A 17,342-nucleotide genomic window follows, 5' to 3' on the forward strand; every position below is an offset into this window, starting at 1 on the left:
CCAGCCTGGGCTACAAAGTGAGTTTAAGGCCAGCCAGAATTGTGTAATGAGAACCTGTATCAAAAAGACAAAAATTTGGGCCTGGGATGTGACTCAGTGGCGCAGCGCCTGCCTAGCAAGCACGAGGCCTGGAGTTCGATTCCCGGTACCAAAAAAGAAAATAGTAAAAATAAGACCAAAAAAAGTCCCTTTGGAAAAAAAAGACAAAAATTAAAATAAAAAAAAAAAAACAGGGCCAGGGAGATAGCTCAGTAAAATAAGCACTTGCCTGGCAAGCTCAAGGTCCTGAGTTCAATCCCTGGTACCTAAAAAAAAAAAAAAAAGATGCTCAAGTAAATTCGTGAGTGAGAAGAGTCTCCAGCCCAAGCACTGCCAGGGACAGGAAGCCCAAAATGCCACAAAAAGAACAAAAAGGAATTTTGCTGTCTCTTTGCATGCATGAAGGATAGAAAATAAATTTTTCATAGAAAACCCTTGCCTAATTCTCTTTTATGTCAGCTTCCAGCCCTCTCTGCTCTCATGCCTGGGAGCCTCGCACTGTCCACAGTCAAACAGAAAAATGAGATTTTCCTGCATGACCACACACTGAGAGGAGCCTTCTCCTGTAACTACATACAAACTGACCAGACTTAGCCCCTGGAGAAGCTGTCAGAGTGTTCTTTTCCTTTCTTTTTTCCCTTTGTTTCCTTTTTTCTTTTCTTTTCTTTTTCCTTTCTTTGTCAGCAAGCACTGGGATTGAACCCAATGCCTTCCCAGTAAACTACAACCCTAGCCTACATTTATTTATTTGTTTGTTTATTTATTTTGAGACAAAATAAAGGGTCGGGGAGATAGCTCAGCAGCATAAGCACCTGCCTGGCAAACACAAGGTCCTGAGTTCAATCCCCAGTACCATAAAAAATAAAAATAAAAATCTTGCTAAATTGTTCAGGCTGGGATTAAACTCACAGTCTTCCTGCTTCAGCCTCCCCCAGTGCTGGGATTACTGTTCCATGCCACTATGCCCAAATTCCTTTGTTTTCTTCTCAATATTTCTTTATCCACTTACCGTAAGAAGGTGGCAGGTGACACTCTCCTCTCCAGGCGGATCCACAGAGGCCATCCTGCAGCTGCACCCCATGGGAGCCCCATTCTGGTCAGAGACCTTGTGGGGCACATTCAGCAGAGCATAGATGTAGGGGGATGTCCCCAAGGGCCAGGAAACCCTCACCTCTCGGCCAGCGGGCAGCCCTGTCAATATCTGGCTGTAGGTCTTTCCTTTATCTGAGCTCTTGAATGGTAGCTATTGACAGTCTGTGGGCTACATTTTGAGATCCAGTGGAAGCCGCAGACCCACTAGCTAAAACTCCCCTTGAACACCAGTTCTTCATCCCTGGGGAGGGTTGCGACAGTGGTCCTAGTTCCACTTTCCTCCTGCCTCTGGCTGGTTTGCAAGAATGTGGCATTTTCTAACCTTCTTTGGAGAGCTATCGATACAGTGAGAGGCCAGTGATGACAGACACCACTTCTGCGCGGGGTCCCCAAAGCCTGCTCCCAGCTGGTCAGTTTAGGAGATGCAGTGGACTCTGAGCCCTCAGGGAAGCCGAGGGAAGGACCTGCACCCTGCATGGCTGTGTGGACCTCAGCTTCCCGAAGGAGGCCAACCTGCTCTGCTCAGTGACCTGAGGGGAAAGGAAGCCAGACACGTGAAGCCAAGAGCCTGGTAGGTGCTCGTTGGACATCCCTGACCACCACAGTCCTGGCAGTACCGCCCATAAACCCCACTGCCCGCTCAGCCTGTCCTGATCGCATCCAAAGCCGTCATGGCATAGCGCGTTGGTTTTGTCACTGGATCTTGTGGTTTCAGTGCTGGGTACCAGACCCAGGGCCTCACGCATGCCAAGCACAAGCATCCCGCTGGGTCACACCACAGCCTTTGGCTCCTGCGCTCCCGGAATGCTGAACCACACGCCCCTTCCAGCTCCTCCATCCCACCCTTTGTGCCAGTCACTGGGCCCTATTCTTTGGTCACATACTTGCACATACTCTTGGTTAACTCCCACGGTGATAACCGTGTCTGTCATAGTGACTAGGGCTGGAGGCCAACAGAACCCCTATTAATCCTTGAGTGGCCATGGCTGTGTTACTTTACCACTTGCATTCCCCGTTTGCATCACAGGCCTCTCTGCTCCGCCCACTCCCCCTGAGCCTGGGGTGCCTCCTGCCACACAGCAGCCTGGGAGCCTCCGATCAGGACAGGGCCTGGCCCCTACCTCCAAGGCAGTGGCAGTGCCCAACTGCCCACTCCCTCCACCTCAGTAGGCTATGAATTCTGAGGCAGCCTACCCAGTGGGGACCTGGCTGCCATTTCTCCTGAACCCTCAGCTCACCCCAACGGGACATGGACAGCAGCCTCTGGGTACAGCTGAGAGCCATTTGGGGGGGGGGCACAACAATCTCAGCTCTCACTCCTGGTCTTGGCTGTTCAGGCCACTTTGTTTTCTTTTTTTTTTTTTTTAACATAAATGCTCTTCTGACTAATGTCAACCATGTGTCCACAGAACCAGAGATTTTTCTAGGACCAAAGGCAAGGACTAGGCAGGAGGTAGGAGCCCCAGAGGGTCCCGGGTTGGTCCTTCTGGTGCTCACCGTGGATCAAGAGCAAGGCAGGAAGCTTTTAAGAGCATTGCTCAAGAGCAAAGGAGGCCAGGAGGTGTCGGGTGCGGCTAAAGGGCAGTCACCCTGGCTGCCCCCCAACGCTAGCCCTGCCTCAGTTTACCTCCCACAGCCCTGAAAGCTGGGACCAGGCTCCTTGTTGGAAAGGAGCCATGAGTCCTGGCCCTTGGGAGGTAGGGCAGGGGCGAAGTGAGCAGGACAGGCCCTCAGCCAGGCAGGGGAGGGGCAGGAGTGTCTCGCTGGGAAGAGGCAGGACCAAAGTACCTGGAGGGCTCTCCAGGAGGAAGGCAAACACTGATGTCAAGGCCTGCTGAGACTTCCCTGGCCCTCTCCCCCAGCTATAAGAGCCCCTGGCCCATGCTGACACCCAGCTGTTGTGGTGTCATGGCCAAGTCATACCTGCTGCCCTGGCTGCTACTGCTGCCCACGCTATATGGCCCTGCTGCTGGTGAGTTGCCCCAGCCTTCCTCTCAGAGGCATCTCCACCACGTCTGTACATAATGCTCATTTCAGACAAGTCATCTGAGGCGCAGAGAGGCTCCTGGGTTTATCCAAGGACACACAGCTAGCAGGAACTGGGGCAGGGGGAACCTAGTGCTGTCCTATGCGTCTGCATTCCCAGCAAACTGAATTTGAGGCTGGATGAAATCAAGCTGCCAGATGTCACCTGGAACCTGACCAAGGCTGCTCTGCCCCAAATTTTAGCTGTCTGGACCGCCTCATCCCTGGCCTGTACCCAGGGACCCAAGTTCTGGTGCCAAAGCCTGGAGCAAGCATTGCAGTGCAGAGCCCTAGGATATTGCCTACAGGAAGTCTGGGGACACGTGGGAGCCGTGAGTCCCACCCAAGGGCACTGGCTGGGCTCTGAGGGGGCCTGAAAGGATGGGAGCCCCCATCAGGGGGGAGCGTGATGGGTCAGTGGGAGGAGATGGATGGAGGATAAAGCAGGATAAGCGGGATGGAATGGACGACTGGGGTGACAGCAAATAAGACAGAGGAAAAGGGTGGGATGGGTGGAATGGGACGGGTGGAGTCGGGAGGGGAGATAGATGGGAAAGATGGGGTGGTGGGCACCTGCTCAGACCTTGGACAGCCCTGTGCCTGAGAGGGCCCCACCCTCCGAGCTGAGCACAGCCCCACACACCTGCCCCGCCTTGGGTCGCCCCCAGGATGACCTGTGCCAGGAGTGCGAGGACATCGTCCGCATCCTCACAAAGATGGCCAAGGAGGCCATTTTCCAGGTGATGAGGCCCAGACCCTGGCTGAAGCTGGGGGACGATGGATGAGGGGCTGAGCAGAGAGACTGGGTGAGGCCTGGGACTGCAAGCTCTGCCTGACTGGGCCATGGTGCGACCTGAGCGGGAGAGGCCCAACCTGTGCCCAGCTACTGAGCCCCTCGGCACTCTGAATCCCAGTCCCAGCCTGCCCTGGTGGCAGCTGGGCATCCAGGGATGGGGCAGGGGCAGAGCTCGGAGAGACAGGCTAACCGTCAGCTCTCCATCTTCCCAGAAAACCATTTGGAAGTTCCTGGAGCGCGAATGCGACGTCCTGCCCTTGAAGCTGCTTGTGCCCCGGTGCCACCACGTGCTTGAAAACTACTTCCCCCTGGTCATCGACTACTTCCAGAGCCACATCGTGAGGGTTCCCGGCCTCCCCTTCCACACGCCTGCCTGCCTGCACAGATCACACAAAGACCAGGGACTCACATGACAGCAGAAACAGCACGCACGGCACACGCATGCGCGCGTGCACACATAAGCGCGCGCACACATAAGCGCGCGCCAAACTAGGCGCACACCCTAGCACCTATTTTCTCTCATTTGGTCCAGGCCCAATGCCCACACTCGTCACACACTTCCCTAGGTAGTGTGGCACCAGAGCCCCACAGGACTGGTCTCTGCCTTTTGTACCCCACCCTAGAGTCCTAAAATGCAGTGCCCTCACGTGTTCCCCTCCACTAGATGCTCAAAGACAGAGGTCCTCAGCCCAGGACCCACGGGGTCCTCTTCTGCCTCTGATGGCCCCTCACTTGCACTGTTCCTAGACCCCAAAGGACATCTGCCAGAATCTGGGCCTATGCCAACCTGGGCAGCTGGAGCCAGAGCCAGAGCCAGAGACGGGGAGGCCAGACCCTCTGCCTGATGTGCTATTGGAGCCTCTGTCAGACAAGCCAGTGCCCCCCAGGCTTCCGAGGGCCCTCTCAGTGTGGCCTGGGCCTCATACCCAGGTGAGGGGCTCTCTGGACACAGGGGAACCCAGAGGCAGCTTGGAGCCAGGTGCCTTGGGCCCTGGGAGAAGCAGAGCCAGAGGGACCAAGAGCTGAGCCTAGACCAAATGAGGACGGAGAGAGGGGAGGTGAGACCCAGCCTGTGGCCTGCAGGAGGATGCAGGCCCAGGCTCTGCCTTGTTCCCTCCCCAGGAGCTCTCAGAGCAGCAGTTCCCCATCCCACTGCCCTTCTGCTGGCTCTGCCGCACTCTGCTCAAGCGGGTCCAGGCCATGATTCCCAAGGTAAGGCATCCCAGAGGGGCCCCCCTGCTTCCCTTGTCTCACTCCAGCTCCCACCATGGAAGCTGCTTCTTGCTGTCCCCAGCCAAGAGTCCCTGAGGCTCGGGCCCAGGGGTGCCAGGCCTAGAGCTCACTCAGTGAGCAATAAGGCCTTGCTGTGCAGGCATGGGGCCAGGTGTCCGATTTGCGCTTGTCCACGGCAGCTCAGGAGTCCCAGCGGTTCTGAAGAAAAGATGCTTTCATGTCTCAAAAGGAAAGTTTTCAGGCCCAGCCAGATAGCTCAGCAGACTAAAGCACCTGCTTAGGCAGGCACAGTGACTGGGGTTCAATCCCTGGCGTGGCATGCTGACCCCACCCCTAGGGAGTGCTGAGACAGCAGTTGAGACTGGGCGTGGTGGCGTGCACCTATAATCCCAGGATTTAGGAGGCTAAAAACAGGAGGATCACTATGAGTCCAACCTGTGTGGTGAGATCCTGCAGACCCTGAACTAAATACATAAAAAAAGAGAATTTCTAGAGGAGGATCCCCCCTCACTGCCCATGTCCAGCATGGAGTCTAGATTTGCTGTGGCCTTTGCCCAGGGAGCCCCTCTGCCCTGCCCCAGTGGGGTCCTGTAGACTAGCTGGTCACTGAGCATCTACAACCCTGGATGAGGTTGCTGTTCTGGCCAAGACTGTGTGTGAGGTGATGGTAGGTGGGGGTATCAATCAGTGCCAGAGCAGAGGGAGCAGAGGGGTCACATGGGATAAGGTGACAGACAATGATTGGGATCAGGCTGGTAGGTCTGGGAGTCCCTGAGGACTCGCTTAGGTAGTTGGCCCCCAAATGGCAGAGACAGGTCATGTGGGCTTTGGGGGGCTACACTACCTAACACTTCAGCTGAGACCTAGAGGACAATGAAGCTGCAAGGGCCCAGGGCTTGATCAAGATGAGCCTGGGAGGCCTGAGGAATGCAAGGCTAGTGTGGTTACAGAGGGATGGCCAGCAGGAAAGCTCAGGCCATCTAGATACTGTCAGAGCAAGTTAAGAAATGAGTGGCTTGGAGATGGGGGTGTAGCTCCATGGTTGAATGCTTGCCTAGCATGAGTGTGAGGATCTGGATTCCATCCTTAGCCTTGAAAAAAGAAATTTTTAATTAAAATTTAAAAAACTGAGCATGCTGGCATATGTCTATAATCTCCGCTACTCAGGAGGTTGAGGTAGGAGGATCTTAAATTTGAAGCTGGCCCAGGTAAAATAGTGAAACTCTGTTGCAAAATATAAAAGAGTTGGGCCAGCCAAATAGCTCAGCAGATTAAAGTGTCTGTAAGCAGGTTTAGGGGCCAGGGGTTTGATCTCCCAGGCCTGCCCTATCAGCCCTGTCCCCAGGGTGCACTGAGAATTGGTAATTGAGGCTGGGCATGTTGGCACGTACGTGTAATCCCAGCTCTTGGGAGGCTATAATCAGGAGGATCACTAGGAGTCCAATCTAGTAGTGAGACCCTGAACACACCTACTAAAATACAAAAAAAAAAAAAATATATATATATATATATATATATATATATATATATGTCAAAAGAGTTGGAGAGGGCCAGGGAGATGGCTCAGTAGAATAAGCACTTCCCTGGCAAGCACAAGGGTCTGAGTTCAATTCATGGTTCTGCAAAAAAAAAAAAAAAAAAAAAAAAAAAAAAAAAATATATATATATATATATATATGTCAAAAGAGTTGGAGAGGGCCAGGGAGATGGCTCAGTAGAATAAGCACTTCCCTGGCAAGCCTAAGGGCCGGAGTTCTATTCCCGGTTCCACCAAAAAAAAAAAAAGGAAAAGAAGCAAAGCGTTTGGGACTGAATGCAATTTGCAGCTATTCCAGCATTTCAAGGATTGTGAAGGGTAGATCCTGCTATTAGCAGGACAGATTGGGCCAGTGAGGGGCCAGGAGGACAGCAGGATTGGAGCAGGTGTGCGGTGGGGGTGGAGCTGAGAGGGCAAATGGGACACTGTGGGGGTGAGCCTGGTTGAACTTAGTGACCAAAGGCCTCGAGGAGTGAGGACAGCATGCGAATCCTGATGACTTTCTGGGTCTCTGCTGCTGCCACCAGCAGAGAGGGGCATTCGAAAAGAATTAGGTTTGAGTGGACAGCCAGAGTTGTCACTGGACCATGTTATGCTGGAGTTTCCTGGGCTGGACCCAAGAGGAGACAGGTCAATTGCAGGGCTGAACATCATGCCCTGGAGACAGGGCTACCAGCGACACCTGTTGCCCAGAGCTGACCGTGGGCCAGGATGAGCACCCCAAGGAGCAGGGTGTGGACAGGAGCAGCAGGAGGCCTGGAAGGCAAAGAGGAACAGCCACACAAGAGGGGTGCTGGTGAGGTGGAGAACCATGGCCTGGCACCCTAGAAGGAAGGCATCTGGAGAAGGGGCATTCATGTGGGCCGCAGCTGCTGACCATCAGGCAAGATGAGAGATGACCAGTGGGTGTGGCAGCAGAGAGGCTGTTGGGGACCCAAGAGTTGTTTGGAGGCAGTGGAGAGGACAGAAGCCCAAACGGGAACCAGTCATGGTGGTGCACACCTGTAATTTCAGCACTCAGCAGGCTGAGGCAGGAGGAGCACTCAGAGATCAAGGCCAACCTGGGCTATAGGAGTTCAAAGCCAGCCTGAATTGCAGAGTGAGACCCTGTCTTAAAAACACTAAAAAGAAAAAGAAAAATAGAGAAGCCCAAACAGAGCAGGTTCTGGGGACAGGATAAGACAGCACAGCAAGTCCTGCCCATGTCACCCAGAAGCTGTCCTAGAAGGGGAACAGGAGAGGTAGGCAGGGCTGGGCAGTAGTGACATGCTGGGCTTTTTGTTTTGATACCAAGGATTGAACTCAGGACCTTGCACTTGCCAGGCAGGCACTTAAGCAGCTGAGCTATCTCCCCAGCCCTCTGGCCTGGGCTTTGACACCACAGCAAGGGAAGAGGCTGGTGTGAATCAGACACGAGCTGGGGTGCATCCTGTGAAATGCACCCAGGAGGGGCATGTACCACCAAGCCCCTCCTCACTCCACCTCCCTACCCCTCAGATAGGGCCGGCTCAGCACACGTGGGGAGGGATAAAAGAGGAGAGAAGAAGCCACATGCTGGCTGCCGCTCTCTTGCCCTCCAGCTTGGAAGCTGTGTGTGTGGAACTGGGGCAAGACAGGGAAACTGCAGACTTTTGCCAGAGGTTCCCGAAACCAGGGATGTGTTGGCTCCAGCAGCCACAGGAAGCAGCCACCTGTCATCCTGCTGCATGGGGGATGCAGAGGGAGCCCTGGGTCAGGAGCAGCAGACAGGGCTGCTGCTTGCAGCTCTCACCCAGCTGTGCCCCTTGCAGGGAGCCTAGAACCTGGGCAGCCAGAGCTGGGTCCACTGCCAGCTACTGCAGTCACTCCATGACTCCAGGCATGTCTGACGTCCTCTGGCCGTCAGTGTCCTTACCTCTCTCTGCTGGAAGGGAACAAAGGGAAGCATACAGAAGTGCCTTGCTGAACCAGGTGTGGTGGCACATGTCTGTAATCCCAGCATTCCAGAGGCTGAGGCAGGAGGATCGCTGCCAGTTTGAGGCTGGCCTGGGCTGCCTAGAAAGCCCTGCCTCCACAAAACCCAAACTGCCTAGCAGGTGCCAGGCACAGAATAGAGCCTTCCAAGGTCCCATCTGCCCTCTCTCCACCCCCGCCCCAGGGTGTGCTGGCCGTGGCTGTAGCCCAGGTGTGCCACGTGGTACCCCTGGTGGCGGGTGGCATCTGCCAGTGCCTGGCGGAGCGCTATACAGTCCTCCTGCTGGATGCCTTGATGAGCCGTATGCTGCCCCAGCTGGTGTGTGGCCTCATCCTCCGGTGCTCTATGGAGAACAGTGCCAACCCCGGTGAGCCTTCCACCACCCACTGCTGCCACTGTGTCCTGCCTTGGCCTTCCTTGTGCCCAACCCTCTCCTGCCCCTGTCCCTCCCTGGTGCCCTGCCATGCAGGGAGCCCAGGAACCAGACATTTCCACAGGACAGCTACAACTCTTTTTTTCTAGTCCTCCCTGCCCTGCCTCTATCAGAAGAATGGCTGTCGCAGGACTCCGAGTGCCACCTTTGCGTGTCTGTGACCACCCAGGCCTGGAATAGCAGCGAGCAGGCCAGGCCACACATCATGCACCAGGCCTGCCTCAGCTCCCCGCTGGATACACAGAAGGTACAAACAGGCACATGGGGATGCGGGAACCAAGGTCTGACATGATGGCGGGTGGGCTGGGGCAGAAAGAGCTGAGTTGAGACACAAAGCAGAATGGGCTGGAGCCCCGCCAGGCAGACAGAACAGGGCCAGACTGCTGTGGGACTGTGACAGGCAACAGCTGCTGAGGGCATGGGGTCAGTCCAGACACAGGCCATGGGGTCCTGAGGACAAGAAGGCTCCTGCATGGCTGAGTCATGGCAAATCCCAGAAGTCCCCATGCGGCCCTCTCTCAACCCCTGCTCCAAGAGGTGCTAGCTGTGGCTGAGGCCCAGGACGGTGCCTGTGACAGCCTTCCCTCCCAGTGGTGGGTGGCATATACCAGTGCCCAGTAGATACCAGAAGGGTAAGTCCAGGCCCAGCTGGAGCCAGGATCAGCCTGGCCTCCTTTCCAGATTCCTAGTCCTGTCCCTTCTCTACCCTTCTGCAATATAACTCGGTTGGGACAAGGCTACTTGAAAAGAAGCCTGGCCTTGAAGGTCCCGCAGGCCCTGCCAATACTCAGTGATAGCAAATTCCCTTTTGTAAGTAAGCTGGTGATCCAGGGGTGGCACACACCTGTAATCCCAGCACTCAGGATGCTGAAGCAGGGGAACTGCACAAATTTGAGACGAGCCTGGGCTATATAATGAGTTCAAGGCCAGCCTGAACTACATAGAGAAACCATGCCTCAAAAATCACAGAGAAGGGCTGGTGAGATGGCTCAGTGGTCTAAAGCACCTACTTAGAACAAGTTTAGCAAAACACATGGACCGCGGTTCAATCCCTCAGCACCACATGCCAGCCAGCCCCGCCCCCTGGTGGGCTGAGCTGGCCACACACACACACAAATAAATAATAATCAAAAAAAGTTTAAAAAAAAAAAATCACAGAGAAGCTGGGCATGGTGGCACATGCCTGTGATCCCAGGTCTTGGGAGTGACCCTGAAATCTCAGGCAGGGACGCGAGGACGTCAAGGTAGGAAAAGCCTGAGTCTACCTGGTGTGTCTTTCCCCAGTGCACACAATTTGTGGAGAAGTACACACCCCAGCTGCTAGCTGTGGAGTCCAGGGGCACCGATGCCCGAGCCACTTGCCAGGTACCCACTCTCTAGCTGGCCCTCGGGTCCCCTCAGCTTCCCTAGTACCTCCTCCGGCCACGATCCTCAGGGGCCTGTCTTGGGCCCAGGATTAGGAGGTGCCCTCCACATTTTCAGGTAGGAATAGTCTTGGTCACAGAGAGGTAAAGAAACCATCACCACAGAAAGCAAAAGGAGCCATTTGGGAGGGGCGGGACAGCCTGGCAGCTGTGGCCTAGCAGCTGGGACATGCTGCTCTGGGATGGGGCTGGCCTGTGTGTGGCTGAGTATTCCCGAGTGGCACTAGGGGTTCACGAGGTCACTCCAAGAGTGCCCACCAGGTGGCAGGTGGAGTAGGAACCATCCCTTTTGGGGAGCTTGTGTCCCCCTCAGAGCTGGGATTGGGGAGCTGCAGCCCTAATGCTGTCCCTCTGGCAGGCCCTGGGGCTGTGTGAGGCCAACAACCTTCTCCAGTGTTTCCAGATCCCCCAGTTCTGATGAGAGCCCAGCCTCCAGGTGAGTCCTGTTCCTAACTAGGGGGAGGGACAGGTCCTTCCTGGTCATGGTGGGAGGTGCTCCTGTTCCCAGCAGGCCCCTGCTGCATCCTATCTTGCCCCTTCCCATCTCCTGGGGCCCAACTCCAGGCTCCTGAGGGCCTCTGATGGCGCCATCAGGAAAGAGCCCTTCCTTGGGCCCTGGCCCCTCCTCTTCCCTCTGAGCCTCCTCCTCACCAGAACCAGACCCCCAGCCCCTGACTCAGACCCCTGGTCACTTTCCTCGACCTTGGGACTTGTTACTTTCCTGACCCCATGTGTTCAGCCCAAGGAAGGCCTCAAGGGGAATCACATTCACTGACCAAAGCTGACTCCCCCTCAGATGTCACCAAGAGCCCAGTCACCTGACTCCACCTCCTGACAGCCATTCCTCCCCCACCCCCCAGACCCTCATTTTCTGGGTCAGGTAGCACCTCAGGTTGGAGGGTTGACTCACAGGCAGATATGACCAGTGCCTTGAAGTGGCCTTAAGAGCAGAGTGGGTCCACTGTACAAATCTTCTCAGAGCCAGCCTCGAACAGGATGGTCATTTACTCTTCAGTTCATTCCCTTTTCAAAAATTTCATGGGCAGGCCACATTCTAGCAACCAGGGCTGTAGAGAAGAAAGAGGGAGACTCTGCTTCCCCTGCGCATGGCCAGGACCACCGCTTCCCTGAGGGGAAGAAGGCAGGCCTGCCGTGTAGCCCTGAGAAGCACAGTGGCTGAGACTCTGGCCCACCTGAGCTCTCACCATCATGGCCCCCCAGCCTGCTACCCTCACTGAAAAGGAGCCTCCCCATCCACACTTTCCTCACAGACCTCACACTAGGGAACCATGAGCCCTAGCCTGTGCCTTCAGATGTGTCAGCCCCTGTCTGTCCCAGCTCCACCCACAGCCTGGAACCAGGGCCACTTTGTCCCGGGGAGGAGGCTGCACCAGAGGATTCCCACCCACCAGAGCTGTCTGTCCCAGCTCCACCCACAGCCTCTGCGTTGGGCTCAGGAGAAAATGCTCCTCTCTAGCAGGGGGCGGGGAGAGGCTGGGCCCGGCCTCCCTCCAGCTCCATGCACTCAAGAGAGGCTTTTATGGCTATTTGCTTAACACTGTTGCGAAATTCAAAACTTGGAAGAATAAAAAAAAAAATGGGAACATAAAGTACTCTAAAAGATAAATATATGAAATCCTTAAATGAGGCTTTTTCAAAAAAGCCCAGGAAACCCCCAGTGTGGGAAAGACACACACAACGTGCTCCAGCATGATGGGAACGTGGCTGGGCCAACTTCTGGATCTGAAATGTTCCGCTGCTTGAGAGCTGCTGCTTGGTTAAGATACGAAAAGTAATTTTAGAGGCCAGGTGGATAGCTTGGTTGTAGAACACTTGCCTGACAGGCACAAGGACCCACTTCCTTTTTTGTTTTATTTGGGGTTTAGTTGGCTTTTGGTTTTTGTGAGGGGTTTTGCCTTTATTTTTTGTTTTGGAGACTGCATCTCATTGTAGTCCAGGCTGGCTTTGAATTTGTGCCAGTCCTCCTGCCTCAGCCTCCTGAGTGCTGGGATTACAGGCGTGTACCAGTATGCCAGACTCCCTTTTAGAATCTTTTTGTACGGTTAATTTGCCAACCTTTGTTTGAACTTCCAGTGGTAACTACTTCTGCTACGATTTACCTGCTCAAAGCTCAGCTGGGACAATGCAAGCCAAGGATCAGTTTCTATGTGACACAGTGCCCGTACCACACTAATAAAATCCTGCTCACGCCTACAAAAAAAGAAGACAGTGTCTTCCAAGGTGTGGCAGGAGCCACAGCCTCACACTGAAACCAGCAGGGCTGGGATCCACCTCACCCCATCACTTGGCAGAGCAGTCCTCTCCTCATCCCCTTCCCTCCCAAGCGTCCGGGCCAGGCCTCCACTGTCTTTCCCTCTCCCAGAGACAGCAAGGGTAGTGTGAGGACACCAAAACAGTGAGAAACAGGGCACATCTGGGGGCTGCTAATCCTGCCATGTCAGCGTCCTTGGTTTAAGAATCTCCCAGCAGATTAGCAAAGGCCCCCTCCCCAGTATGTCTTAGGCGCTCCATCTGGTCCCTACACCTACTGTGCCTCTGCTCTGCTCCCCCACCACCATGAACTAAGCAACTGTGCTCCCTCAAGCCCTTCCATCATGCTGTGAGCCAAATTAAACTTCTTTAACTGTGGGTGTTAAGTATTTGCATCGCAAGAATGGGACAGCTATTAGCACTAAAAACCTAAATTTATGGATAAGGCCCTGTATGAATGTTGTCATAATTCTTAGAGTAAAAGGAATGTGTGCCGGGCATGGTGGTGGCACACCTGCAATGCCAGCACTCAGGATGAGGCAGGAGATTGCCACAAGTTCAAGGCCAGCCTGAGCTATGTACTGAGTTCAAGGCTGGCTTGAACTGCATAGTGAGACTGTGTCTCAAAACAAAACAAGATGCACTATGTATCTGTTGTAGAAAATTTAAAAACTGCACACAAAAAGGAACAGCAATCACCCACAATCCTGCCAATCCCACAAGAGAACTATAGCAGGATGCATATTTTGACACACGGCCCAGGGTCTTCTCTGTCCTTTCCTTGCCCTTGAACTCTACCTCCCACCAGGAGGATATCAAGGCTGCAGCTTTCTGTCCATCCTAGGGATGAAGCAAAACCCTTAGCCTCTGCACTTGAATTTTCATGTAGCGTTTTGTAAACATATAGTAGACTATTGTCTTGCTTTTAGGGGGTGGAGAGGGAGACAGTATGTAGTCTCACTATGTAGTCCAGGCTGGCCTTGAACTCACTTACGTAACCCAGGCTAGCCTCAAATTCATGGTAATTCTCCTGCCTCAGCCTCCTGAGTGCTGGGATTACAGGCATGTGCCAGCATGCCCAGCAGCAAACTATTGGCTTGAAAGCCACTGTTTCCATTGCAAAGACCAGGTCTCTGAGAGCAACCAGCATTTTATTAAAAAGCAGCAGCAGCAGCCCGGTCAGAAAGATGAAGAACCAAAGCTTGCAGGCAGGGGGGCATTCCTAGCATGTCCCCAAACAAGACTGACAGTGAGTGGCTGACACAGAAGAGGCGGCTTCACTCTAAGGAAATTGAGAATGGACCAGCTGACTGGGAGGCCAGTGGGACAGCGAGATAGCTCAGTGGACTAAGCACCTGCGTAGGCAAGCACAGGGACTGGGGTTCGATCCCCGGCACCACATGCTGCACTGGCCCTGCCCCCAAGTGCACTGAGCCAGCCGAGACCAGGTGTGGTGGTGCTCGATTGTAATCCCAGTGCTAGGGAAGCTAAAAACAAGAGGATCACTGTGAGTCCAAGCTGCATTTGCCTCCTGAGCCCCCAAACAAACTCAGTTCCTTCTTGCTTGGCTCCTGGGGGTCACTGACCACTGGCCACTCCTTCCCTTTTCCCTGGGGATGGTTTATAAATTGTGTTGTTGTGATGTGTAGTGTAAGAGACTGTGCTGTCGACCCTCCAAGTCTCTTTTGAGGTGTTGCTTGTCTGGACATCACCTACTTGTGGCCACACTGCTATACGTGTCTGATTTCTGCCCACTGTAAAACCATAAAATTTGTCACTGCTTTGTCCCTAGCCGTGGGCTCTCGTGTGCCCACTGTCTTGTACAGGGAGCAGGATGCTAAACACTTTCTAGGGACCTTCATGTGGTGTGAAGCTACTTCCTGCCATGTCTCACCTCCAGTCATCAAAGTAAATAAATAAAGTGTGTATATTTTGTCCCAAAAATTTCATATCTTGGAATTTATTCTAAAGAGATAAGATTAAATAGAAATGTAACCACATGGATTTTTATTCACAAATATTGCTGAGTTGGTTTTTGTGATGCTGGGCATCAAACCCAGGACTTTGTATGCACACTAAGCAAGAACTCTATGCACTGAGCCACACTCTTAAGCCCTGTAACAGCTGCTTACAACAGGGAAGAGTTTGTATCTTAAAAAAAAAGGTTTAATATGCTAATTAACAAGCTGCATAGTGAGACCCTGTACCAAATACATTAAAAGAAAAAAAAAAAAAAAGCACGGTAGATATCTTTATTTATTGCCCTAAAAGAACAATGCAAGTTACAAAGAAACACGTTCCCATGTTTACTAAATCAGCTATACTTGTTTTTGCATAAATACGCAGAAAGGTTTAGACTTAAAATTTCAGTCATTCATCATGGGACCATGAATGTACCTGTCCTTTTCTCAAGGGCAAAACTCCTTTTGTACTCAGGATTGAACTCCAGACCTTGTACCTGCCAGGCAGGTGCTTATGCTGCTGAGCTATCTCCCCAGCCCCGCATCTCTTTTGCTCTGAAATAAACATCATTTACATGTATATCTGTCATCTGTATTTCACTTTTGTGAGGTTTACTTGGGCTTTCTGCCCAACTTCCCACTGGGGTATTTATCATATTGTCTTGCCAGTAAAACTGTGCTAGATATATTCATTTATTTTCTACCCTGTGTGTTGTAAATTTCTCCCTAGCAGGGAGATGGCTCAGTGGAATAAGCGCTTCCCCAGCAAGCGCCAAGGGCCTGAGTTCAATACACGCTCCCGCCTCGGCCATTATCACTTCAGTCTGTGCTATTGCAATTTCTGTTTGCAATAGATCTCCCTGCACTCTTTCCTCCTGTCCCTAGTTCATGCCCGCTTTTAGGCTGCACCAATCTTTTAAAACACAAATCTGAGCACACCTGACCTCCCCACTTCTAAGGGTACTCCCTTGGCTCTTAGGCTGAAGACTGAAACTGTAGCTGCTTGTCTCATTTCTCAAGAAGTTTGTGGGGCTGGTGAGATGGCTCAGTGGTCTAAAGCACCTACTTAGAACAAGCTTAGCAAAGCACAGGGACCGCGATTCAATCCCCCAGCACCACATGCCAGCTAGCCCCGCCCCCTGGTGGGCTGAGCTGGCCCCCCCCCACACACACATAAATAAATAAAAAATTTTAAAAAAGAAGTTTGTGATTGTTCTTGATCCCAGGATACAGCCTGTTGCTCGGCTGTGCCACAAGCCCCAGCACGTCACGAGGTGGGCAGCAGTGGCCACTGACGGCATGGTTACTGTGCACTTCCTCTCCCTTTTACCTCTTTTTTCCTCTGTGACCGCTCACGCCCACTGTACCATGTGTATCTTTGCACCCCCAGGTGTATCCAGGCAACTTTTTCTCCCTTGTGACTGCTTGAGTCATGTATTTTCCTAACTTGAGCCTTAGTCTAGTTCCAAAGGACAGCAGCTGTTCATTTTGCACCCAGTCCTAGGGCAGTGTTTGCTACTTGGGACTCTGTCATACTTGGTGAATAAATGTGTTACTGTCTTTGTTTTCTGTGTTATCCTTTTGGGGGGGGGCAGACAATGGAGACTGCTAAACACTCAAGAGCATTTTACTGAGTTACACCCCTAGACTTTTTTTTTTTTTTTGAGACCCAGTCTCACTGTGTAGTTCAGGCTGGCCTTGAAATCACGGTGTAGTCAGTGATACCTTCAAACTCACTGTGATCCTCTGGCCCGAGCCTCTTGAGGGCTAAGGTCACAAGCATGGACCACCACACCTGGCCCAGCCTTGTTTTTTGAGATAGTGTCTCACTAAATTTCTCAGGAACTTGTGATCCTCCTACCTCAACCTCTTAGAGAGGAGAGGGATCAATACAGCCATTCTTGGCTTGTGTTGTTCTTTTGCATGTTTTGTGTTTATGCTCCTCCAAAATGATGGCAGTACACATTGTCACTGAAGACTTAAGGTCCTTTAGGTGATACATGGCTTGCTTCCACTATGACCGGCTGAGTGGGGGTGGCCCAAGTGTGTACACAGCTACAATCCCAGCATGCATTTCCTCTTCAGAGACTGCAAAGTCTGGTCAATCTCAAGCACAGATGAGGATGTTCAGTAACAGAAAGCTGAGGCTGGGGAGACAGCTCAGCAGTCTAAGCACCTGCCTGGCAAGTGCAAGGGGCCAGGTTCAATCCCTGGTACATGCCCTGCTGGCCCTGGAACCCTGGCCAGGGCACCATACTGGCCACTGAAACCTGGCATGGTGGTGCATGCCTGTAATCCCAGCAATGGGGAGGCTGAGATAGGAGGATCACTATGAATTTGAGCTACATTGTGGGCGAGACCCCATACCAAATAAATAAATTTTTGAAAGAAGAAAATTGAGTAGGAGGTAGGATTTCAGGCATAATCAATGCAACAGTAGCAGACAGAATGACTCTCAGGACTGCATCTCATTTTGGGAATGAAGCTTATTTCCACCTATGAAGGGTGAGTGTGTTTTGTGAGGCAGAAACAGAACTATGGTCTTTGCTATTCAATGGGAGTTCAAAGATGTGCAGA

The 17,342-nt window shown here is 52.8% G+C and overlaps 1 protein-coding gene across 5 annotated transcripts; it reads left to right on the forward strand.

The window, feature by feature from the left end:
• The first annotated feature begins 2,990 nt into the window (after positions 1-2,990).
• Sftpb (surfactant protein B) lies at positions 2,991-13,249 on the forward strand. 5 transcript variants are annotated; one of them, XM_023702905.1, is made up of 11 exons: positions 2,991-3,103; positions 3,361-3,488; positions 3,825-3,896; positions 4,165-4,290; positions 4,700-4,882; positions 5,075-5,164; positions 8,860-9,043; positions 9,199-9,356; positions 10,394-10,474; positions 10,892-10,969; positions 12,628-13,249. In XM_023702905.1, exons 1-10 carry the CDS (start codon positions 3,013-3,015, stop codon positions 10,949-10,951), a joined length of 1,173 nt encoding a protein of 390 aa, XP_023558673.1. In that variant the 5' UTR covers positions 2,991-3,012; the 3' UTR covers positions 10,952-10,969; positions 12,628-13,249. The 5 variants fall into 5 exon arrangements, with proteins under 5 accessions (XP_023558673.1, XP_004642880.2, XP_023558674.1 ...); XM_004642823.2 differs by lacking the exon at positions 12,628-13,249 and adding an exon at positions 11,805-12,126; XM_023702906.1 differs by lacking the exon at positions 12,628-13,249 and adding an exon at positions 11,872-12,126.
• The last annotated feature ends 4,093 nt before the right edge of the window (positions 13,250-17,342 follow it).

This window comes from Octodon degus, unplaced genomic scaffold (assembly GCF_000260255.1).
Source record: "Octodon degus isolate 3935 unplaced genomic scaffold, OctDeg1.0 scaffold00162, whole genome shotgun sequence".
NCBI classification, from domain to species: Eukaryota; Metazoa; Chordata; class Mammalia; order Rodentia; family Octodontidae; genus Octodon; species Octodon degus.

Bases quoted from the DNA above. Each gene is read 5' to 3' on its own strand.
- Sftpb (XM_023702905.1), top strand. From the start codon at position 3,013: ATGCTGACACCCAGCTGTTGTGGTGTCATGGCCAAGTCATACCTGCTG. The intron at 3,104-3,360 runs GTGAGTTGCCCC...CCCAAATTTTAG, and splicing joins GCTATATGGCCCTGCTGCTG to CTGTCTGGACCGCCTCATCC. The intron at 3,489-3,824 runs GTGAGTCCCACC...GGTCGCCCCCAG, and splicing joins TCTGGGGACACGTGGGAGCC to GATGACCTGTGCCAGGAGTG.